The sequence below is a fragment of the Rhincodon typus genome, chromosome 14 (genome assembly GCF_021869965.1).
Source record: "Rhincodon typus isolate 14 chromosome 14, sRhiTyp1.1, whole genome shotgun sequence".
In the NCBI taxonomy this organism is placed as follows: domain Eukaryota; kingdom Metazoa; phylum Chordata; class Chondrichthyes; order Orectolobiformes; family Rhincodontidae; genus Rhincodon; species Rhincodon typus.
In genome coordinates this window covers 31,728,572-31,753,201 of record NC_063345.1, presented here as the reverse complement: position 1 = coordinate 31,753,201, position 24,630 = coordinate 31,728,572, and the positions used below count along the sequence as shown (strand labels likewise).

Here is a 24,630-nt window from a genome sequence, read left to right as displayed (position 1 = left end):
CTCTTTTATTTATCTGCCATTTCCCTGTTTCCCATTATGAATTTCCCAGTTGCATCCTCCATGAGTCACACATTTACTTTAACCTTCCACCACGTTGTGATTGCTACCCCCTAGAGAATTCTTAAATGAAAGATCTCTTATTACTCCTACATCCTTATACATTACTAGATCTAAAATAGCCTGTTCCTGGGTAGGTTGTGCAATGTATTTTTCTAAGAAACAATCCTTGGTACACTGCATAAATTCATCTTCCACATTACCCTTGCTAGTCTGATTTGGCAAGTCAATAAGCAGATTAAGATCACCCATAGCAATTTTAATGTGCTTTTGATATGTCTCTATTATTTCACAATCTACATACTTTATCCTACAGTGAGGAAACACTTTGGAGCCTGTGAACACTCCCACCTGTGAGTTCTTTCCCTTGCTTTTCACTATTTCAATCCAAACCAATTCCATATCATTACCGATTGCACTCATAGCTGCATAAAAACTTTAGTTGTATTAAACTTTAGTTAGGCCACATTTGGAGTGCTGTGTGCAGTTCTGGTTGCCACACTATAGGAAGGATGTGAAGGCTTTGGAGAGGGTGCAAATGAGGTTTACCAGGATGTTGCTGGATTGGAGTATCTTAGCTATAAAACAAAATAGGACAAACTTTGACTGTTTGTGCTAGAGTGTCAGCGGCTGAGGGGCGACCTGATAGAAGTATATAAAATTTTGAGAGGCATGGATAGAGGGGATAGTCAGAGTCTTTTTCTCAGGGTAGAAATGTCAAATACCAGGTGGGGGCGGGGGGCATAGGTTTAAGGTGAGAAGGGGAAAGTTTACAGAAGATGTGTGAGGAAAGTTCTTTACGCAGAGAGTGGTAGGTGCCTAGAACACATTGCCAGGGGAGGTGGTAGAAGCAAATACAATATCAACATTTAAAAGGCATTTAGACATAAAGGGAATAGAGGGACACAAACCATGTGCACGTAGATGGAATTAGTTTGGAATTTTTTTGATAGTTTTTTTTATTTATTCATTAACGGGATGAGGATGTCACTGGCTAGGCAGCATTTATTGTCCATCGCTAATTGCCCAGAGGGCAGTTCAGAGTCAACTACATGGCATCATGGTTGGCACAGACATGGTGGACTGAAGGGCCTGTTCCTGTGCTGTACTGTTCTATATTGTCACCACTTCCACTACACTGATACCTTGTTTTATTAACAAATCTACTCCACTTCCTTTTCCTTTTTGCCTATCCTTTCCATATATTGAGTATCCTTAATTATTGAGTTCCCAGTCTTGGTCATCCTGCAACCACCTTTCTTTAATAGCTAAAAAGTCATTTCCATTTATTTTATTTGACTTATCTATCTTGTTACAAACATTGCGTGCATTCAGAAAAAGTCCCTATATGAACCACAACAGCTGGATCAATCCCTCCCACTCTAAGTTCTTCTCCAGCTCAGAGGACATTTCCTGAACGATTGCACCAGGCAGGCAACAATGCGTTTGGGACTTCTCTGTTTTTAGTTCAGAGGAGATTATCTATTCGCCTAATATGCTATCCCCTACTGCTGCTACTGTATTTCTCTTTTTCCAACCACCTGAATGGCATTCTGTACCACGGTGCTGTGATCAGCTCTGTCATCCTCTCTGTTGTCTGTGCTCTTGTCCACATCAGGAGCAAGAACTTTGTAATGATTGGAAAAACAGTGGATGAGGTTTTTCTAAAGCTAAATTCGGGATCCCAATACCTGCCTCGGTTGCAGCCATACCCTATTGTCTCGGACCGCAGACTAAATTTTATGTAATCAACCCAAGGGGTGTGACTGTCTCCTGAAAACATAGTGTCCAGGTACCCCTCGCCTCCTTGATTTGTCGGTGTCCTCAGGTTAAACTCGAGCCCATCAGCTCGGAGTTGAAGTTCCTCAAGCTGCCAACAGTTTCTATAGATGTGGGTCATCATGCTTCAACTACCTTATTGTGGAGAAAGGGTGAGTTCGTAAGTTGATGTACCATCTACATGAACCACTGCAGTCCAAGTGGTTTAGATACACTGCTGTTGTTAGGTTTTGACCCACTGACAGTGAATGGACAACAACATCATTCTGAGTCAGGATGGTGTATAATTTAGAAGAGATTTTATTCCTTCTAAGTTGTAAAAGTCGCAGGTTGGAAAGATAATGCCGAAGGAAGCTTGGCAAGTTGCTGAAGTGCAACTTGTCGAGCGTATACGCTGCTGCTGATGGAGGGAATGAATTGTTAGGGTTTTGGATGGGTTGTCAGTTAGCAAGCTGTGTTGTTGCAAATGATATTGTGAATTATTAGAGTTACACTCATCTACCACACACATGACTTGTGTCTGGGTGAAGATGGATGGGCTTTGGGGAATCAGTTGCTGAGTTACTTGCTGAAGAATTCCATGCCTCTGACCTGCTTTTATTTCCACAATATTTATACGATTAGTTTAGTTAAGCTTCTAGTCAGTGGTAACCCTCATGATGCCACTGGTGGGACTTGCACCAATGGTAATGCCACTGAATATGATTAAATTCTCTCTTGTTAGAGATGATCATTGCCTGGCACAGTTTTTCTCTACTTATTGGCTCTGAGCATTGTCCGGGTTTTGATGTATGTGCAGGAATTGGCTGCTTCAGCATCTGAGGAGTTTTGAATGTTTTTGAACATTGCTCCCTGCTGATTGCACATTCCGATCTCTGACTTTGTGGAAGGAGGGTCATTGATCATGCAGCTGAGGATGGATGGTTCACGGGCACTATCCTGAAGAACCCAGTGGGTCTGACAGATTACAGATGCTACCAGACCTGCTGCATTTCTCCAGCAGTTTCTGCTTTAATTTCAAGTTTCCAGCATCTGCAGTATTTTACTTTTAGTTTTGCTTTAACCCTGAGAAACTCTTGCAGTAATGTTTCAGGACTAAGATGGTTAACCTTCAACAACCAGAACCAACTTTCTTTCTCAGTGTGTGTCTCTAACTACTGGGGGGTTTTGCCTGGGTTCTCATTTATTTCATTTCACTCAGGTTTCTTGATACGAACATGACTCAAATGGTGCCTGTCAAGGGAATCACTCTCACCTTAACTCTGGAATTCAGCTTTTTTGTTCCTCCCTCACAGAACTGTAATGTGTCAATAATACACTAGATGGATAGCAATGGCTCAAGAAAGTGAGTCACCAATTTCTCGAGGACAATCAGGGATTGGGGAACAAATGTTGGCCTCCCCAGTGATACTGACATTCAATGAATGAATTTTAAAAAACATAGATTTAAAACAGTTATCATTGATTAACCACTCACTTAGTTATTAGCTTATCTCCCCTAAAATGCACAATTTCTCACTCCATAAAAGGTAATGCGGTAAAAGGAATTCTAAGTCTTATTTATTCTAGAATTATTTATCCAAACAGCAAGGGGAAATTCAGGTTTATCTTGGACATTTGGTAAGCTTATAGTCAATAGTATCATTTTTTGTGTAATGTGCCTCTGTACAGCAAAGTAAGGAATGTAAAAAATGAAACTTTTCTTACACATTACTATCACACTATGACTTAATCTACAAAGACAGTAACAAACATCACAATATTACAAAGAGATGAAAAATAACATTTCTCTGACTCCACCTCTGCTGCTTCTCTCTCTGTAATATGTTTGGTTTATCTAAAATGCTGAGTAATTGAAATCCTGGCCCAGTCTCCCATTGCCTTATTTGGGTGCAACACAGCACTTTCCAACTGGAACTTGATGTTCTGTCCTTATTAAATGGTGCAAACACATTCAGTAAACATAGTACTGTATCTGGAGCTGACTCACATATAAGACGAGATACAAATTTTTATGATGAAGTAGATGTAAACATTAATATTTCACGAAAAGTTTATTTGGTACTTGAGAATTGCAGAACATAGATGATTGGAGGACAGCCTCTCTGATTTAAGACTTCCAAACCCCATTGAGGTACAGTACTCAAGTACTGTGCTTGAAATTGGAAAAGTGAACACATTCAATTTAACATCATAGTTACTTCTTTCTTTCTGAGGACCAACTCTTTGTGAGACTGCACATCCATGGCAGCTAGTAGCCCTCCATTATCTCACCCAACTGGCAGTTCTTCATGTGTGAGCCTAAACAATAGATACCACCTGGTTATTCAAATATGGAAGCCTCACAGCCAACTTCATTTTCACCCAACAGTTGAACGAGCACTTTCCTCATTCTCATCATCTTCGTGAGACGTGTTTGGATTTTTCACTTCATTCTTTAATTCCACACAGGTCTTCAACTAACTTAAAGCTGAAGAATCAGGTCAGATTGTGTGAAATGTGGACAGCCTTCTGCATTGATGAAGTATGCGAGAGGAAAACAACTCCAGAAAATTCTTTTGTCATTGGATGGCCCACAACTAACTGCGTGATCACTTTTAGGTGAAAAATCATTTTGAAAATTTCTGTTCAAATTTTCTGGAAGGGAGCAATGAAAATATTTGAATGTGACATGCCAAAAACTTAACTAATCTTTGCTAAATATCTTTCAGTTCTGCAGAAGCAAAGGAAAAATGGCTTTCAGCACTTCAATGGTAAGAAGTTTAATTCTTCTTTATGCCATATGGCAAGTGTGCTGTCTTATGTGGTTCAGAGTGGTGTCTCTGTGGTGTGACTCTGACAAAAACACATTTGAATGGATACTAACATCTTTGATTTCTTTCTTAAAGTGGGGTAGAATTCCACTCGTGTCTGCCGCTCTCTGCTACCTCGCCATGGGGACTTTCTTCATGAGCGAGTCTAGACAGTGAGTATCAACTGGCTATTCAATTGTAAAGGCCATCACAACCTGACCCTGACCTGCTATCATTCTATAACTACATTTCTACATTTTCTAGGAAGGTTCACTTTAAAAGTAATCAAATCTTTAAACTTGCTGTTGGTGTGTTATCCAGGAGTAATCCAAATGTTACGGTGAGCTGGGGAGAGATGCTACTGACAGCAACCAATGTTCCTCTTTCAATTGATACTTATTTTTCCAATGAGCCACAGGGCTAGTAGATTTCCATCAGCTTGTCAATGCACATTTGTTGCCTTACAACATGCTTACTACATTCACAGAAATGACCTGGAAGAGCTGTAGGCTATGTACTACTTACCTGAGATAGAGCACAAGCACCACTGTGCTAATGTTATCTGGTAGCATTCTCCCATTTCACATGGAGCAAACAAAAACCAGTTTGATTTTAAGATTATTGTTGGATATGACTATCAAGACCTGAGCTTAAGATGACTTTAGATTATATATGAAAAACTGAACATGATCGCGAAGGTTAAAAGGATCTGTATAATAGAATCTACATTGTGATTTGCCACTTTTAATAAATAGCATACAGTTGGTAATGAAATAAAACCAGAATGTGCTGGAGAAACTCGGAAGGTCTAGCAACATCTGTGGAGACAGAAACAGAGTTAATGTTTCGAGTTCATTATGATTCTTCTTTAGAACAGCTTTGGTATTGCTTGGAAAGTGTCTTGGTTGATGATAAATATGGTATACTACTGTGTGTTTGCCTGTATTGATAATAATTATTTTGTTATGACATGGCTTTGCTGTACTTCTCAAGATTACAGACAACAGACAACAATTATTCTGAAAAATTTGGGTGGGGATGCATCTTGTAATTTTGGACACATGAAAACTGCTTTAAGATTCACATGATGCAATTCTGGTTGCATACTAAATTTTGTTCTTCGCGGCACTGAGTTTTTTTCTGCCTTGGTCATGAGTAAATCTGAGGACTCCTCTTCATGCCTCCTGAAGTATAGTAGCATTGATGATTGATTTAGAATGAACATATAAGCAGCTTTCAGGCAAGCATGAATTGATTGGTTCCATACCATGCCTACAGTCAGATGAGAAATATGCTTAACATTGTATAGAGATGCTTTAATAGGCAAAAGCTGTATGAAATCACATTACCCTGTCACATTGCTTACATTGTTAAGTGGCAACAGTAATGAGGTTGCTTTACTTTCTAAAAGATTTTCTGGATATATCTGTGGGCAGAAAGCTAGCTGTTACTAAAGATGCCTATAGTATTAGCCTGAAAGGAGCTCGAAAATTGTGGGATATGCTCACATTCAATGTCATTCAGATATTGCATATTGTACTGTGGTCTTACTAAGAGATCGCACCAGTCTTGTTACAGCCTCCCTGCTAAATATTACCTTCTTAGGCATATTGCTACTGACATTGCTGGTTATTTGTACCTACTTTGAAAGACTTGAAGTGGTGGAGAGTACTCTACACCTGCCAACTGACACGAAGAATAACTCTCCTCTGCTCTTAATGCCCCATCTCTTAAAAGTCCTGTGCTGTTAAAGCACTAAAGGGGCAGTCACCATTGTAACTAAACATCTGAGATGAGGGAGAAAAATTGAATCAACTCACCATTGAATAAATAATCCATACATCTTAGAGAAACTTATTAATTAGTTTGGATCAGATGAACATTACCTGGTCAGGCATTTCTGCAAATAGGTCACATTTGTATCCCTTACATTCCCAAACTGCTACATTGAAAAAAAAACACCTTTCAAGATATCTCAAAGCACATCAGAGGCAATTAATTGCTTTCGAAATAGGGGTCCCTGTAATTGTCTGTGTACAGCATCATAATATTTTAGAAATTGAGTCACAGATATCAGATATTATAAATACTTCTGATAACCTCAATGCAATATTATGTGTGACACTTGTGATTTTGTTTATGTGAAGAAAATTTGTGTTCACAATGATAATTGCTGCAATATAACATTATGCAGTAACAAAGGTCCAAATTCAAAAATTTTAAATGTGAGGCGAATTAATGAAAATTCTCTTCACTTTTGTAATCAGTGTCTTTTATACATTTTATCATTCTGTAGGGTTAAAAGATCCCTGGTTTAATTTCTGAACTGCAATTATCTCAACTGAAGCATATTTGACACTAGACTAGAAATATAAGCCAGACTGGCCCTGCTCCTTATTACATTCCAGGGTCTTGAACTGGAAATTTCATGAGAACATCTGATATTCAGAGGATAGCTTTTTGACTGTCATGCCCAAGTCACATGGCCTGCTGGGACTCACTGTCAAGGCTGACACATGAAGAATGGCTTAAATTAAATAGAAAATGATGGAGAAGCTCAGCAGGTCTTATGGCATCTTTGGAGAGAGAACAGAGTTAACCTTTTGAGTCCAATGACTCTTCTGCAGAACTGTTTCCAAAACTAATTCCAAAAAAGAGTTATATTTGACTCGAAGAATCAACTCAGTTTCTCTCTCCACAGATCTTTGAGCTTCTCCACCATTTGCTGTTTTTATTTCAGATCCCCAAAATCTGCAGTATTTTGCTTTTATTTGATAAAGAATGGCTACGTGGAAAGGTACTGGAGAACCTTCAGCGTCAATCAAACTGTAATCCTTTGTAGGAGTCAAGAGGAAGGGAAAGAAGAAAGGTGGACGAAACAATTTCTTAATTTTCAGCAATGCTATTTACCTGTGGAATGCATTGTTTCAGAGTTTCTTCGGTTGTACAAGATCAAAGCAGATTATTCATTGATGTCAAATTGTTGCTCGTAGTTTATGTCCTGAGATATTAATCATAACTGTTTTATCTGTACACAGGCAAATCAAAGAGATGAAGCAAGATGAATATCCCAAGAAGATATCAATGAAGATGCTAGTGATGACAATGCAGAGTGGTGCTTCAGTATGTGTTGTCGCTTCTAACTTAATTTATATTAAACATTGGTAAAGATATATTTTTCAAATTTTATGTAGTTAAGATTGTGGTTTTTGCTGAAATTAGAAAAATGGTTTCTGTTCAGAAAAGGCTTTAAGAGATACTGTAAATGATAATGGTCCAAATCTTCCAATCAGGATCGGAACACCTGTTTCCAATGGTGACCAGCCAAAAAAAAAACCCACTTCCCTTCCTCTAATATTTCTGTTTAAACTTCAATGGAGAAGTCTGCAGAACGCTTTCAGCACACTAAGCCTCAGAGGGAGCAGCAAAGTGAATCTGCACAGGAGCCAGACCCACTGTTTACAGTTCTTTCTGTTGTATTCTGGTAAGAGTTTAAAGGTCCCAAAGTTCAATGTGAGTGACTAACAGCTAGAGTGAATGATTGTGCCAGTGAATGAGTGTGTGAGTAAATGAGTGTGTGTGACTGAGGGCGGAACTGAATGAGTTTTTTTTTTCATTCATGAGATGTGGGCATCACTGGCTGGCCAGCATTTATTGTCTGTCTCTATGTATCCTTGAAACGGTGGTGGTGAGCTGCCCTTTTGAACTCCTGCAGTCCATGTGCTGTAGGTTGATCCACAATACTGCTAGGGGGAGCTCCAGGACTTTAATCCAATGACAGAAAAAGAACGATGATATATTTCCAAGTCAGGATGGTAAAAACCTGCTGGTGTTCCCGTGTATCTCCTGTTCCTGTCCATCTGGATGGAAGTGGTCATGAGTTTGGAAGGTGCTGTCTAAGGATCATTGGTGAATTTCTGCAGCGCATCTTGTAGATAGTACACAGTGTTGCTGCTGAGTGGAGGGAGTGGATGTTTGTGAATGTGGTACAAATCAAGTGGGCTGCTTTGTCCTGGATGGTGTCAAGCTTCTTGAGTATTATTGGAGCTGCACTCATCCAGGCAAGTGGGGATATTCCACGTCACTCCTAACTTTTGCCTTGTAGATAATGGACAGACTTTGGTGAATCGGGAGGTGAGTTACTCACTGCAGTATTCTTAGCCTTTGACATGCTCTTGCAGCCACTGGGTTTATGTGGTGAGTCCAGTTGAGTTTCTGGTCAATGGTTACCCCCAGGATGTTGATAGTGGGGCATTCAGTGATGCAAACACCATTGAATGTCTTGGGGCAATGGTTAGATTGTCTCTTATCGAGAATGGTCATTGGCTGGCATTTGTGTGGTGTAAAAGTTACTTGCCACTTGTCAACCCAAGCCTGGATATTGTCCAGATCTTGTTGCATTTGAACATGGTTCAGTACCTGAGGTGTCGCAAATGGTACTGAACATTGTGCAATCATCGGTGAGTATTCTCACTTCTGACCTGATGATGGAGGTCATTGCTGAAGTAGCTGATGATGTTTGTGCCTAGGGCTCTATCCTGAGGAAATCCTACAGAAATGAGGCAGCACAGTGGCTTAGTGGTGAGCACTACTGCCTCACAGCGCCAGGGACCAGGGTTCGATTCTACCCCTAAGCAACTGTCTGAGTGGAATTTATACATTCTCCCCGAGTCTGCACGTCTTTCCTCTGGGTGCCCTGGTTTCCTCCCACAGTTCAAAGCTGTGCAGGTTAGGTGAATTGACCATGTTAAATTGCCCGTAGTGTCCAGGGATGTGTAGGCTAGGTGGGTTAGCCATGGGAAATATGGAGGTGGATCTGGGTGGGATGCTCTTCAGAGGATTGGTGTGGAGCTGAAGGGGCACATGGCCTGCTTTCATGCGATAGGGTTTATATGATTTCTATGTGCTGGAGCTGAAACGACTGACCTATAAAAAACATAGCCAACTTCCTATGTGCCAGGTATGACTCCAACCAGCAGACAGTTTATCCCCTAATACCAAACAGTTTCAATTTTGCTAGGACTCCTTGAAGCCACACTCCATTGAATCCAGCCTTGAATTCAAGAGCTATTACTCTCACTTCATCTCCAGAATTCAACTCTTTTGTCCATGCTTGAACCAAGGCTGTAATGAGGTCTGGAGCTGAGTGGTCCTGGTGGAACCCAAACTGGGCGTCACTGAGCAGGTTATTGCTGAGCAGGTGCTGCTTGATAGCACTGTCAGTGACACCTTCCATCACTTTACTAATGATCAAAAGCAGATCATTGGGGCTGTAATTGGCTGGGCTGGATTTGTCTTGCTTTTTGAAATCAGGTGGAGTGAACCAAATTGGCTGGAGATTGACATTTGTAATGCTGGGATCACTGGAGGAGGCTGAGATGGATCATTCATTCAGTACTTCTGGCTGAATATTGGTGCAAAAGCTTCAGCCTTATATTTTGCACTAATGTGTGGGGCCTCTCCAAGATTGTGAATGGGAATATTTGTGGAGACTGATTCTCCAATGAGTTGTTTAATTGTCTACCACCATTCATGACTGGATGTGGCAGGACTGCAGAGCTTAGATCTGATCTGTTGGTTCTGTGATTGCTTAGCTCTGTCTATCACTTACCGATAATGCTGTTTGGCGTGCTAGTAGTCCTGTTTGAACCCTCATTTGGTGTTGTTCCTGGCATGCCTTCCGCTACTCTCCATTCAACCAGGGTTGATCCACTGGCTTGATGGTAATGGTTGAGTGGGCGATATGTTGGGCCAAGAGGATACAGATTGTTCTAGAGTACAGTTTTGCTGCTGTTGATGGCCCACAGTGCCTCATGGATGCCCAGCCTTGAGCTGTTAGATCTGTTTGAAGTCTGCCCCATTTAGCACAGTGATAGAGCCACAGAACACAATGGAGAGTATTCTCAATATGAAGAGTGGACTTCTTCTCCACAAAGACTGTGCAGTGGACATTCTTACTGATACTGTCATGGACAGATGCATCTGCAGCTGACATTTTGAAGAGGATGAGGTTGAGTGTATTTTTCCATCTTGTTGGTACTCTCACCACCTGCTACAGATCCAGTCTAGCAGCTATGTCCTTTAGGATCCAACCAGTTTTATCAGTAGTGCTTTGGTGGACATTGAGATGGCCCACCCAGGGTACATTTTGCATCCTTACCACCCTCAGTGCTTATTACAAGTACTGTTCAACAGAGTAGCACTGATTCATCAGCTGAGGGAGGCCAACAGGAGTTTCCTTGCTGGTACAAGTGGAGGTAGGTGCTTGATGATTGGTGTGGACACTGGTATGGATGATCCAAAGGGTTTCTTTCTGTAATGTAAAGCTCAAATGATGCCATGACTCTGAACACATTACACGCTCTTTGAAAAACAAAGATTAGAATATGTTCATATGAAACTGATGTGAACATCTGTTTTTGATTTACTAGGCATTAACACTTATGGTGGGTAACACAGATACGGCGAGAAAGGTCATTAAAATGGCAGCTCAACAGCTCAATGTAAAAGTAAGTTGAATTGTTTTATTTTGTACATGGCTTAGGAACATGAAATACTCTTGTAGTGCATTAGATGATCTCCCTAGCCCTGCTCTCAGATAATATTGAATTTGAAGTATAAAGGGGATACTAATTTAGTTTCAATGTGTAATTTTAGATGGTATGCACTTAACATCAGAAATTTATCAAAGGTCTATTGTAAACTTGTAAATTTCAGGTGATGGAACAGTGAGTGACATCTTTTAGATAACTTTGTATCTGTAACAATGTGTAATATTTAGAGTGTGATATCTCACGAATGATGGACAGTTATTCGATGCAAAATTGTTAATATAAACTGACAGGTTGCCAGTGGCGTTGTCACAGAGAGTTAAAGGTTACATTTTACCTAGAAGCGCAACCAGGATGATAAATGTTACAATTTTCAATTGGTGGGATAGCTAATCTGGTGGCTCTGAATTGTTTGATGATTTTATTGTTCAGATTTGCTTCTCTTTTCTTAGTAGTTGCTGGTGTCTGGTCAATATCATATAAATTTGTCAGCTTTCTGATTGGTGGTCAATTTCAATTGTGGGAATGTGTTATCTGGCATGTTCCTTTAACCATGGAGTCCACTCATATAAGTCAATACAGTTTGATATCACTCAGAGTTTAGTTAGTACTGGTGATGGAACTTTTTAGATTGAAATGTTTCAGGCTGTAGCTTTGAACTGTATAAAGGAAGTTATTATATATTAATTTGAAATGTTTGTGTGCATAGCAAAAGAAATTCAAATTTATCTCATTAAATGCACGGGTACATAGCAAAGTATGAACTTCATTTAAAATATTTTAATCAACTGTTAAATAATTTTCCAGAAAGCTAACTGTCTAGGTGTACACATATATCATCTATAAATTGCAAAATAACAACAATCATTTCAGTTATTCATGACCAAAATGCAAAAAGAAATACAGAATGCTATTAAGTCTCAGGTTGCTAATCATTTGCACCACTGTAAATTCCAATTTCCGAGTAAATAATGAGAATATAGCCCACTCCACCCACCTATGTGGCTGAAGAGGTCATGGCCAACACTAGTTCTTCATTTTCCTCCTAAGTTGTAGCAGTAATCGTCTCTATCAATCAGCACAACAACTGGAAACACTCCTGGGTGAACAATGTGAATGGAAATTCCAGTGAATCTTTCCTCCTACCTCTACTAAGTTTAGAGATCATTTTGCCCTCACAACTCACACTTCCTTCACGTGGGCAGGAATCAGCAGTACTGTAGACCACCACCCATGCACAAATGGAAATCAACCCCTCTTTTGTCAACTTCCATCTGCTGAACAGAAATAAGTACACTCCCCATCCAACATCCACTTCTGTGAACCCCAATTACACATGAACAATTGTTTCACCTTCCAGTTCCCTTACAACCTGCATGACTGAACAGAAATCCTGAGGTATAGTTTGCTTGCCCATGTTCCTGTGAATTGATTCATAATATTTTCTTTATAAAACAAACAGGACAGAGCTTGTAATTACCAGCTTTGGGTGATTTCAGGAAAGGAGGCTACACCCTACCCACTGATTGGTAAGTGCTAGTTTTAACACTGTCTTCATCTTGAGGTGTGTCAGTGATTAAATTTAGCAAGCCTTAAAATAGGACAAGCTTCACTACTGTTTGGAGGTTGAAACATTTCTGTTACCGGTGAACTCTATTGATGGCTAAGTAGTGGGGGAAAAAATACATGTGCTGCAGAAATAAGCCAAACTCACCAGATTCAATCCAAAGTATTGATAATGCTGGAAATCTGAATGAGAAACAGCAAATGTTGCCAACAGTGATCAAGTCTGGCAGCATCTGCGGGGAGAGAAACAGAGATAGCAGGCAGAAGTTTGTTGTCCAATTAAAGACAGCAGATCATCAAGAAATTGTTGAGCCCAGTAGGACAGCTCACAGAAATGTTTGGATAGCACCCCACTGGGACTAGTCAGTGCTGCTAGAGGATATTGAGACCTAGAAGACCTCCTGAAAATGGAGATGTTCATCAAGGTCTTTCGTTCAGTAGTGTGAAAGATGACAAAGTATGATGAGCAGCCATAGTGTAGACGTTGATCTCTCCATTTCTGGACCTCAGTGAGCAGCCTCCTGATGCAGTCAATTAACTTAGCCACCCATGATCCATTGCCCTCCCAGTGAAAAGCTGCCTCCTGCATGTTGCTGGACTCTGGACACATTGGCCTCTCCAATACTGGAAAAGTTGCAACACTCGCTCAAAATGGCCCTTGGTTTAGGCTGCTAATGGCATGATTGACAGCCTGCCTCTGCAAATTGGATTCTCGACTCCCATAGCCACCGCAGATGGGAAAGTCACCCTGAGGCAGGATAGTGTTTGTCAGCCATCTTGATGACATTTCTTACTAGCTTCCTGATGTCCCCATCTCCAAACCTGTCTCTACAGAGCTGGGAAAACGTAGCCCTGTTTTCCTCTCCATAGATGCTGCCAAACTGCTGAATATTTTCACCATTTCCTGTGTTTATTCTAGACTAAACCATGGTCTGTGTTCAGTTGGGTAAATAAAGACATGGCAACAGCCTGAGAAATGAGAATTTGCCAGTATTCCCTGAGGTATAATGGATTAAATAAAACAGCAAGGATTCCAGCTCCTGATCACTATCAAACATCCTCAGTAGAAAGTTAGCAGGTGCGAAGCTGAATTAGGGCATGATCACATTTACTTCTGATTCTCCTTTTTTAAACATCAGATAATTGATGGGGCGGCTTGGTGGTTAACACTGCTGCCTCACAGCTCCAGGGACCCAGGTTCGATTCCACTCTCAGGGGACTGTCTGTGTGGAGTTTGCACATTCTCCCTGTGTCTGCGTGGGTTTCCTCTGGGTGCTCCGGTTTCCTTCCACAGTCCAAAGATGTGCAGGCTAGGTGGATTGGCCATGCTAAAAAATTGCCTGTAGTGTTTAGGGATGTGTAGATTAGGTGGGTTATAGGGGGCTGGGTCTGGGTGGAATGCTCTGAGGGTCAGTGTGGACTTGTTGGGCCGAAGAGCCTGTTTTCACACTGTAGGGATTCTATGATTCTATGATCTATGATTTATTTAATTAGATTAAGAGGCAGCAGTTCATTGGCTCACACCTATCACTCAGTTAGTAGTGCACTCACCTCTGAACTATGAAGATTGTCAGTACAAGTCTCGACTCCTGAGCACAAAGATCAAGGCTGACTCTTCAGCAATGTACTGAGGGAACATTGCACTGTAGGAAGTGAGACATTAAACCATGGCCCCATCTGCTTACTTGGGTGGTGGTGTAAATGACCCCATGGCAGGGTCTTGGAGAAGATCAAGGGGTTATTCCCATTGTCTTGTTGATATTTATCCCTCAAACAATGTGACAAATACATATTATCTGCTCTTTATCAAATTGCTGTTCATGACGGGTTGCTAACCATCAACTAGCTGCTGCACTTCCTACAATCCAGCAGCATTAACACTTCAGGAAAATTGTTTTGTTGGCAGTTAGTATGGTTGTGAACAGTATTTTATGTATAACATCAAGTCTTTTTTTCCTCATGCAACTCCAATATCTTAAGGAGAACAGAGACAATTCTGGCACAGATCTTAATATGCTGGAAGCAGTCCTACTCTTAAAGATCTGTCTATTCACAGTCCTGGTTCTCTCTGTTCTGCCACACCATTTAGAATTTTACTACTTTGGATATATTCCCATCACCTGTTCCTTTCTTTTCCAAAAGTAAAGTAAAATGTCTTATAATTAATATATGGTGAGTGTTTTTGCTCAGTGAAGTGAATGGAATATTTCTGAATGTTTTATATACATATTGTAGGTTGAGCGCAGTATTATGTCAAATTGAGGTAAGGCTCCCTCACTCTGTGATTGTCTTTGCCTAGTTTGGATCAGCCAGGATGGTTCTTGGGCAGGTGTTTGTAAACTCCTGAAACAAAAACTTCACCAAAACACTTTTTTTCCCTTTGAATAGAGGTATTAAATGTGCAGTGGAAACAGTGGTACATTGGGCTAGTCATTCAGAGACCTATACAAATGCTCTGGGGACACAGGTTTGAGTCACAGTATGACAGCTAATGGAATTTAAGTTCATTTAATAAATCTGGAATAGAAAGCTGATTCTATATATGGTGTCATGAATCAATTGTCATGAAGATCCATCTGGTGCATACATAGTCTTTTAAGGAAAGAAATCCACCAGCCTTACCTGATCTGGCCTATATGTGACTCCAAACCCATTGCAAAGTGGCTGACTCTTAACTGCCTTCTAACATAGCACTAGCAAACCATTCAGTTCATGGGCAATTAGAAATGGGCAGCAAATAATGGCCTTGCCATTCACATCCATAACTCATTATTTTTTAAAAAAGTCCTGATTGATATGTAGGAAAAGTGAAAGGCAAATTACACACATCCAGATCCCAGCAGCAACAGCGAGACAAATGATTAACTACTTGCTTATGGTTTATTAGAAGGGAATGTTTTCTACTATATCAGCAGAACTCCTTTGCTCTTCTTTAAATTGTGCCATGGAATCTTTTTACAAGTATTTTCTTTGGACAGCTGTGAATTGAGGGTTCTAATACTGTATTAATGCTGTTTAAAAATCTGAGGCAAATAGTGCATGTGATTAGGAAGCACAGATATAGGTCCAGACAGGCTTGGCTGGTGTTAGTGTTCCACTTAAGCTCCTCCCTTCTTTCTCATCTAAGTCCATCATTGTAACCCCTACTTCCTTCTCCCTGATATGTTTGTCAAGCTTTGCCCTAAATGTATCTACACTGTTTGCTTTAACCACTCCCTGTGGCAGCAGGTTGCATGTTCTCATCACTTCAGAAGTTTCTTCTGAATTCCTAGTTGTATTTGCTGGTGACTATCCCTATCTTAAATTGATGGCCCAATGCCATGATAAACTATTTACTTCTCAAAGCTAAACAAAGGGTTTTCCATTTTATGTTACAGGACATGAGCAACCATTTAGTGTAATGATGAACTGCCTCAGAGACTTTACCGCACACATGGAAAAATCTGACATTAATACCCAATTACAGGGTAGCAACAGAGCCATCCTCTTTGATGATCTCCCAAAAGCCAAACAATGTCAGTTTATTCTGAAGCCAAGGCCTCAACCAGACATCCATGTAACCAGAGGTGAGTGACACGTGAAATAATCAAAGATATTGTTTGAGGAAAAAGGGTAAGTTACATGTAAATCAAGAGTATTACTTTAAAAAGGTCCAAACGAGTAAAAAATTACTTTGAACTGCTATCAGAAGGTTGTTCTTCATGCAAAATAGCTAAAACATGGAATAGAAGTCCAAGCAGAACAGTGGCTGGAAAAAGCCTAAAGTCATTTAAGAAAAATTTACTTCAATTATTGATGTGTATGTATGTTCTGAATGGCTTTTGGTTCCTGAATGAGGCACAGCAGAATAGGTTTAAGATTAGCATTGAGTGGCTACGCTGTTACTAAGTACTTAATGTAATTATATATACTATATGCACCGCTATGCTATTTTGTGACATGAAACCCGGTGTGCAGAGCTCAGTGTTTAAAAAATTTGACAGAATATTTTGATATCAGTTTTCAACAGGAGGCAGGTACTTCTTTGGCTTTTCTGAGATATTTGAGTTGATTTCATCAGGTAGAAACCAGCTGAATAGACAGTTAAAATTGTTGAGGAGATTTAGCTGCAGATATCCTGCTGCATTCATGTTGCTTCTTTTAATATCCTGAGAATGTGGCAAAATATTTGCCAAAAAGTAGAAGGACCTTTCTCTTTCAATATGTAGATCAAGCCCTGATCATGTCCCAAAGCCCTAATTACAATGACTTATGTAGGCAAATCATAATGGGTTTTCCAACAGGTGGAGATAGTAGGAAGAGGAACCAAGACAAAATGAGCCTTAGATATGCAATTTTCTTTACCTATTTGAAAAATTGTCCTGTGAAGCCCCGCAGTGAAGGTTAGGTCTTTTCTGCTGTTGGTATCCTTCCATTACCCAACCCTTCCCAAATCCAAAATCATCCTAAACCCCACTCCATGTGGCTTACCGAAGTATCAGTAAGTGTTCTCCTGGTCGTGGCCAACTTACACCTGAAATTATGATCCTGTATGCCAGCTGGCTTCCCAAACATTTCAATATTCCAAAAGTGTTCTAACCAGATCCTTATCCAGCCTCGGCAGTACATCTCTGCTCTTATATTTTAACCCTCTCAAAATGAATGCTAACATTGCATTTGCCTTCCTAACTGCCAACTGAAGCTGCATGTCAGCCTTAAAAGAATTCTGAACTAGGATGTCTAAGTCCCTTTGTGGTTCAGATTTCCCTTTGAGAAAATAGTCTGCATTTCTATTCTTCCTACACAAGTGCATGATCTCAATTTTCCCACGTATTCCATCTGCCACTTCTTTGCTCACTCTCCTAACCTGTCCAAATCCTCCTGCAGGCTCTCTGTCACCTCAACACTGTCCCTCCACTTTAACTTTGTGTCATCTGCAAACTTAGCAACAATGCTCCCAGTTCCACTGTCCACATCGTTAATGTATATCATAAATAGTTTTCTTCCCTACACTTACCTCTGCAGACGTCCACTAGTTACTGGCTGCCATTCTGAAAAGTACCCCTTTTATCCCCACTTACTACCTTCTGCCGGTTTGCCAATCCTCTATCCATGCCAGTACCTTGCCCCTAACACCATCTGCTCTTATCTTATCTAGCAGCCTCCTATGCAGCACCTTGTCAAAGGCCTTCTGTAAACCCAAATAGATCACATCCACTGGCTCTCCTTTGTCTAAATTTTGCTCGTATCTCCTCAAAGAATTCTAACAGATTTGTTAGACATGACCGCCCTTGATGAAGCCGTGCTGACTCAGTTTTATTTATTATGCACTTCCAAGTATTCTGCAATCTCATCCTTAAACATGAACTCTAAAATCTTAACAATAACCGAGTTCATGCTAACAGCTGTATAATTTCCTACTTTCTGCCTCCCTCCCTTCTTAAACAGGTGTCTTACACTCGCCATTTTCCAGTCCTCTGGACCCTTCCTGACTTCAGTGATTCTTGAACGATCATCACCAATGCCTCCAGAATCTCTTCAGCTATGTCTTTCAGAAATTTAGGGTGTTGTCCATCTGGTGATTTAGCCACCTTCAGACCTTTCAACTTCCCCAGCACTTTCTCCTTAGTGATTGTCACTACACTCAGCTTTGCCCCCTAACTCCCTTGACATTCTGGTAGGCCACTGATGTCTTCCACTGTGAAAATTGATACAAAGTACCTATTCAGTTGCTCTGTCATTTCTTTGTTCCCCATTTCTAATTCTCCAGCTTCATTTTCCAGTGTTCCAATGTCCACTCTTGCCTCTCTCTTACATTTCATACATCTTAAAAAAAAAACTCTTGCAATCTTATATTATTGGCTATCTTGCCTTCATATTTTATCTTTTCCCACTTATTGCTTTTTTAGTTAACCTCTATTGGTTTTTAAAGGCTTCCCAATCCTCTGGCTTCCCACTGATCTTCATCATGTAGAATGATTTTTCTTTTGCTTTTATGGTGTCCCTGACTTCCCTTGTCAGCCATGTTTGTCTCATTCTCTCCTTAGCATGTTTCTTCTTCCTTGTGATGAATTTCTGCCATGCCTCCTGAATTACCCCCAGAAACTTCTACCATTGCTGCCCCACCATCTTCCTTGCTAGGCCCCTTCCAGTCAACTGTGGCCAGCTCCTCCCTCATGTCTTTGTTGTTACTTTTACACAATTATAATACAGTTATATCTGATTCAATCTTCTCCCTTTCAAACTGCAAGGTGAATTCAATCTTATTATGGCCACAGTCCCTTAGGAATTAGTTCACCTTAAACTCCCTAATCAAGTCTGCCTCATTACACATCACCAAGTACAGAATTACCTGTTCCCTAGAGGGCTCTACCACAAGCTGCTTCAAAAAAAATAACATCTGGTAGACATTCCACAAGTTCCTTTTCTTAGGATCCACTACGAACCTGATTTTCCCCCAGTCCACCTGGGTATTGAAGTCCCCCATGATTGTTCCAATAGCGCCTTTCTTACATTTTTTTTCAATCTCGTCATTTATTTTCTGCCCCATACCTTGACTACTGCTAGGAGGCCTGTACATAACTCCCATCAGGGTCTTTTCCCCTTTGCAGTTCCTCAACTTTACCCACATATTCCAATCCTATATCGCTTTATGCTATCGACTTAATTTCATTTCTTACTAACAAGGTAACCCTGCCCCATCTACCCACCTGCCTTATCTTTTAATTGGTCTTGTATCCTTGAATATTTAGTTCCTAGACCTGATCCCTTTGCAGCCATGTCACTATAATGCCCACAACATTGTACCTGCCGATTTCAACCTGCACTACAAACTCATTTAACTTGGTTTGTATACTGCTTGCATTTAAGTACATGCCTTAGTCCTGCATCGACTGTCCCCTTCTCATAGTTGTCCACTTATCTGCTGACCCTGAAGTTAGATTCCTGACACTTTCCATACTCTCTGTCCTATTACCTTTACTGGAAAATTTAATAACCTTTCCTGAGCCCTCCCCTCCTTTAACTTTTCCCATAATTTCCATGAGATTGAACCCGCTCCCCCTCCACTATTTAGTTTAAAGCCCTACCTACAGACCTAGTTACATGATTTGCAAGGATTCTGGGGTAAAGCCCGTGCCATTGGAACAGCTCCCACCTTCCCCAGTACTGGTGCCATGAATTTGAACCCAATTCTCCCACACCAATCTTTGAGCCATGTGTTTACCTCTTTAAACTTGTTTCCCCTGTGCCTGGTAGTAATCAGGTAGTAATCCAGAGATTATTGATTTGGCTATGCTTTTTGATTCAGCCCGTAGCTGCTCATATTCCCTCAGCAGAACTTCTTTCCTCTTTTTGCCTATATTATTGTGGATAACGACAACTGGATCTTTCCTCTCCAAACCCAAGTTCCTCTGTAGCCCGGATGTCATAGTCCACTAGGCAGGCAACACAGCCTTTGCGGTTCTCAATCCTGGCCACAGAGAACAGTGTCTATTCCCCTGACTATACTATCCCCGATACAACTCCATTTCTCTTTTCTCCCCCAACCCTTTGAATGGCCACCTCTTGAATGGTTCTCTGTAGCACAGTGCTACGGTCAGTTTGATCATCCTCATTACAGCCTCTGTTTTCATCTGCACAGGAAACAAGAATGTCATATCTGTTAGACAAACTCAAGAGCTGAGGCTCCCTCAGCATTACCTTCTGGATCCTTCTACCAGCCTCACTTGTAGTCACACCCTCCTGCCCCATACCACTGATGAAATTTGGGTTGGTTAATCTAAGGGGTGTGACTGACTCCAGAAGCACAGCATCCGAGTAACTTTTTTTTATTTTAAAAATATACTTTCATAAAAATATCTTTATGTACATACACAGTCACTAACGCAGTTCGGTTCTACACAGTAGCATTTGAATAAACAAGCACATTGGAGTTTGACCCTATCCAACAAACAAACCAAAGGCATTTTACATGTACAAGACTATATTTACATACATCTGAGACACCAGGAGGGTCTGATAACTGAACAGACCCCCCATTCCAGGTAACTCTCCTGCTCCCTGATGTGTTGCAGTGTTCGAAGCTCAGACTCCAGCTCATCAACTCTGAGCCAGAGTTCCTCAAGCAACCAACACTTGCTACAGATGTGGTCACTACACCACAATTGGGTCCACCAACTTCTACATCCTGCAGGTACAGCACATCAGATGGTCCTACATCTGTATTTTAGTTACTTAGATCTTTATTTGATTTTTAAAAATTTCATCCTTGTCTTTTAGTTTATAGCCTGTAAATATTTCTCCTATTTACCTTGAATCTGAAAGTAACCTACAACAGCAAGTCAAATTAGCAGCTGTTACCAATCAATGAATTGACAGTTTTCCAGTGATGTCACTCTTTTTTGTGCGGGGCCTCTGATGCTGGGCTTCAATTTATCCTATTAAGAAGACTTTTAAAAACTATGAACCAGAAAAGCAAGCAGAAAGTGCCATTTTCCCTCTGCAAAAAAATTCCCTTGCTGCCTCCAAAGTCCCTGAAATGTACACTCACTCAGGCTGCGTGTCACTCCCGATGCAATCTCTTCTTGTAGGACTGAGGTCAGGAGGAACTTCTTCACCCAAAGGGTTGTGAATCTGTGGAATTCCCTGCCCAGTGAAGCGGTTGAAGCTACCTCGCTGAACGTGTCTAAGGCAAGGCTAGATAAATTTTTGAACAGTAAAGGAATTAAGGGTTATGGTGTGCGGGCAGGTAAGTGGAGCTGAGTCTCAAAAAGATCAGCCATGATCTTATTGAATGGCACGGCAGGCTCGAGGGGCCGGATGGCCTACTCCTGCTCCTAGTTCTTATGTTCTTCCTGACCATGTAAAGCTTACTGAGGTTTAGAGAAGGAGGGTATGTCCTGTACCTAGGGCCCATCTCATCCTCCCTTTCCTCCTGTTCCTTCCTTCTGCAGAAGCTGGTGCTTCTCTGCTTGCTCTCACATCCTCTTCCAATTCTTCCAGCAGATTACAAAGGACTCATATCATGATACCAATGATCAGCCATTGCCTTTCTCCCAGCCCTTCCTTTAAAGTTTCCGGTAGATGAATATCACAGCAGTTATTTTTTGTTTAGGTGAGAGAATATCCAGAATAAATATTGATGAGTGTTGATGAAAACTGAACAAAGTGTCCCAGAATTTCTCCTCATATGTTTCAAAATTCCTGTCCAAACCTCCAGTAGTAAATTATGATAAACATTTAAGTAGCATTCAAAGACCCCTGTAAAGATGGTTTATTCGCAGTCAGCTTGTCACTGTTGAGAAGGGAGTTAGTGTTACAACTAGGTAAGGAGGATGAATCTGCTTCCTTCTTTTTAAATCTCTGTGTTGGCTGCAAAAAGAAAATTATCTTTAGTAAGTAGCTATATCACACATCAATTAAAATGTAACACTCGTCAAAATTAAGGAGCTTGAGTGAAAGAAAGAGGCATATTATTACTTACTAAACCTGACAAAAATAATAAAACGTAACATCATTCATTAAGGTATACAAGTCCCCAGGACCTAATGGGATCTACCCTAGATTGCTGAGGATGGCAGGTGAGGAAATTGCTGGGGCCTTGTATGAATCTTTGTATCCTGTTTAGTCACAGGAGCGGTCCCAGAGGACTGAACAATAGACAATGTTGTTCCTTGTTTAAGAAGAGCAATGGGGATAATGCAGGAAATTACAGGCTGATAAGTCTTACGTTAGTGGCAGGGGAATTATTGGAGAAGATTCTTCGTGATGGGATTTACTCACATTTGGAAAACATGGACTTATTAACAATAGGCAGCAGGGCTTTGTGTGGGGAAGGTTGTGATTCACAAACTTGATTGAGTGTTTTGGGGAAGTGACAAAGATGACTGGTGGGTGGCCGACTAGTAGATGTTGTCCAAATGGACTTTAGCAAGGCCTTTGACAAGGTCCCTCATGGCAGGCTGATACAAAAAAGTGAAGTCACATTGGTTCTGCAGTAAGCTGGTAAGATGGATAAAGAACTGGCTTAGTCATAGAAGACAGAGTAGTGGTGGAAAGGTGTTTTTCTGACTCGAGATCTGTGGTCAGTGGTGTTCTGCAGGGATCAGTGCTGGGACCCTGTGTTGTTGTTTGTAATATATATAAATGCTGTGGAGGAGAATGTAGGTGGCCTGATTAGCAATTTTGTGGATGACAGAAAGATTGGGGGAGCTGCAGAGCATGAGGAGGATCGTCAGAGGATACAGCAAAATTTAAATTCACTGGAGACTTGGACAGAGAAATGGCAGATTGAGTTTAATTGGAACAAATGCGAGGTGAGGTGTTTTGGAAGATCTAATGCAGGAGGGAAGTATACAGTAAATGGCAGAACCCTTAGTAGGTAGCATCATCATACAAAATGATCTTGGTATACAAGTCCACAGTTCACTGAAAGTTAAACACATGTGGATAAGGTGGTCAAGAAGACATATATCATGCTTGCATTCAGCAGTTGGGACATAAAGTTAAAAAACTGGCAAGTCATGTTGCAGCTGTATAGAACTTTACTTAGGCCAAATTTGGAATATTGTATACAGTTCTGCTTGCTACACTACTCGAAAGATGTGGAAGCTTTGGAGATGGTACAGAAAAGGTTTACCGGATGTTACCTGATTTGGAGGGTATTAGCTATGAGGAGATATTGGACAAACTTGGTTTGTTTTTACTTGAATGTTAGAGGCTGAGGGGTGACCTGATAGAAGTTTACAAAATTATGAGAGGCATGGATAGAATATAGAGTTGAGCCTTTTTCCTAGGGTAGAAATGTCAATTATTGAGGGACATATGCTGAATGTAAAATGGGTGAAGTTGAAAGGAGATGTGAGAGGAATTTGTTTTTTTACACGGAGGGTAGTAAGTGCTAGGAATGTGCTGCCAGAAGTGGCATTGAAGGTGGATACAATAGCAATATTGAAGATGCACCTTGACAGATATACGAAGAGGTAAGAAATAGAGGGATACAGACCATGTAGAGGCAAAAGGATTTTAGTTTAAAAAAGCATTTGTGCCAGTGCAGTCTTGGTAGGTCAAAGGGCCTGTTCCTGTGCTATACTGATATTGGTTCTTCGTCACATCAAAGCCATGCACAAACACAAATGTAACATTTAAAAAAAGGGAGTAGTGCCAAATACAAAAAGAAAGATTAAGAATGGGCAATTGAAAATGTCCTTAGAGTACTTGAGATGTTAGGTTTTAACTAGAGAACATGACTGTTTTATTGATAGGAGGATGGTTTACCGGACCTGAAACATTAACTCTGATTTTTTTTTCTTCACAGATGCTGCCAGACCTGCTGAGCTTTTCCAGTAACTTCTGTTTTTGTTCCTGATTTACAGCATCCGCAGTTCTTTTGGTTTTTGTTTTGTTGATATCTTGTGTTATCAGCAATGGTGAAATTTGTAGACTTCCTAGAACAGGGATACTTGAAGTAGGTATCAGGGCCCCAAGTGGAGTCATGAGCTAAAATGTTGGGGTTGTGAGCTCCAAGGAAGTTATTGCCACTGTGGGTCTCCAACAAAGCTCCCACAGCCATACTCATGCTCTAAAATGCCCTCACTGTCACAGTTCTCACCAAGGGGCTGCAACAATTTGAGCCTCAAAATGAGATCATCTTGGGAAGAAGTTTAGAAAGCACTGTTCTAGAGATCCCTGTGAAAGATATTTCTCCAATTTGCTTAATCAGTGGGTGTTGCTTTTCAAGAGACTAAGAGAAGCAGGGAGTGATGGATCTAGCCTTTCAGTTCTGCTGTTACAAAGCCATCATCCTTCTCTCTGTGATAACAAGATGTAGAGCTGGATGAACACAGCAGGCCAGGCAGTATCAGAGGAGCAGGAAAGCTGATGTTTCAGGTCTGGACCCTTCTTCA

General features: G+C 40.7%; 1 protein-coding gene across 4 annotated transcripts in view; it reads left to right on the top strand.

Annotated features, from left to right (window-relative positions):
• The window catches only part of arhgap20b (Rho GTPase activating protein 20b), a 111,240-nt gene that overhangs the window by 57,809 nt on the left and 28,801 nt on the right, over nucleotides 1-24,630 (top strand). For 3 of the 4 annotated variants that reach the window (XM_020531300.2, XM_048605490.1, XM_048605492.1), the window contains exons 4-9: nucleotides 4,288-4,437; nucleotides 4,548-4,589; nucleotides 7,667-7,751; nucleotides 11,060-11,137; nucleotides 12,642-12,708; nucleotides 16,123-16,311. In XM_020531300.2, the coding sequence (XP_020386889.1) occupies nucleotides 4,288-4,437; nucleotides 4,548-4,589; nucleotides 7,667-7,751; nucleotides 11,060-11,137; nucleotides 12,642-12,708; nucleotides 16,123-16,311 (611 nt within the window). Of the gene's footprint in view, nucleotides 1-4,287; nucleotides 4,438-4,547; nucleotides 4,590-4,724; nucleotides 4,802-7,666; nucleotides 7,752-11,059; nucleotides 11,138-12,641; nucleotides 12,709-16,122; nucleotides 16,312-24,630 lie in introns of those variants that run through there. The other variant, XM_048605491.1, reaches the window with a different exon arrangement.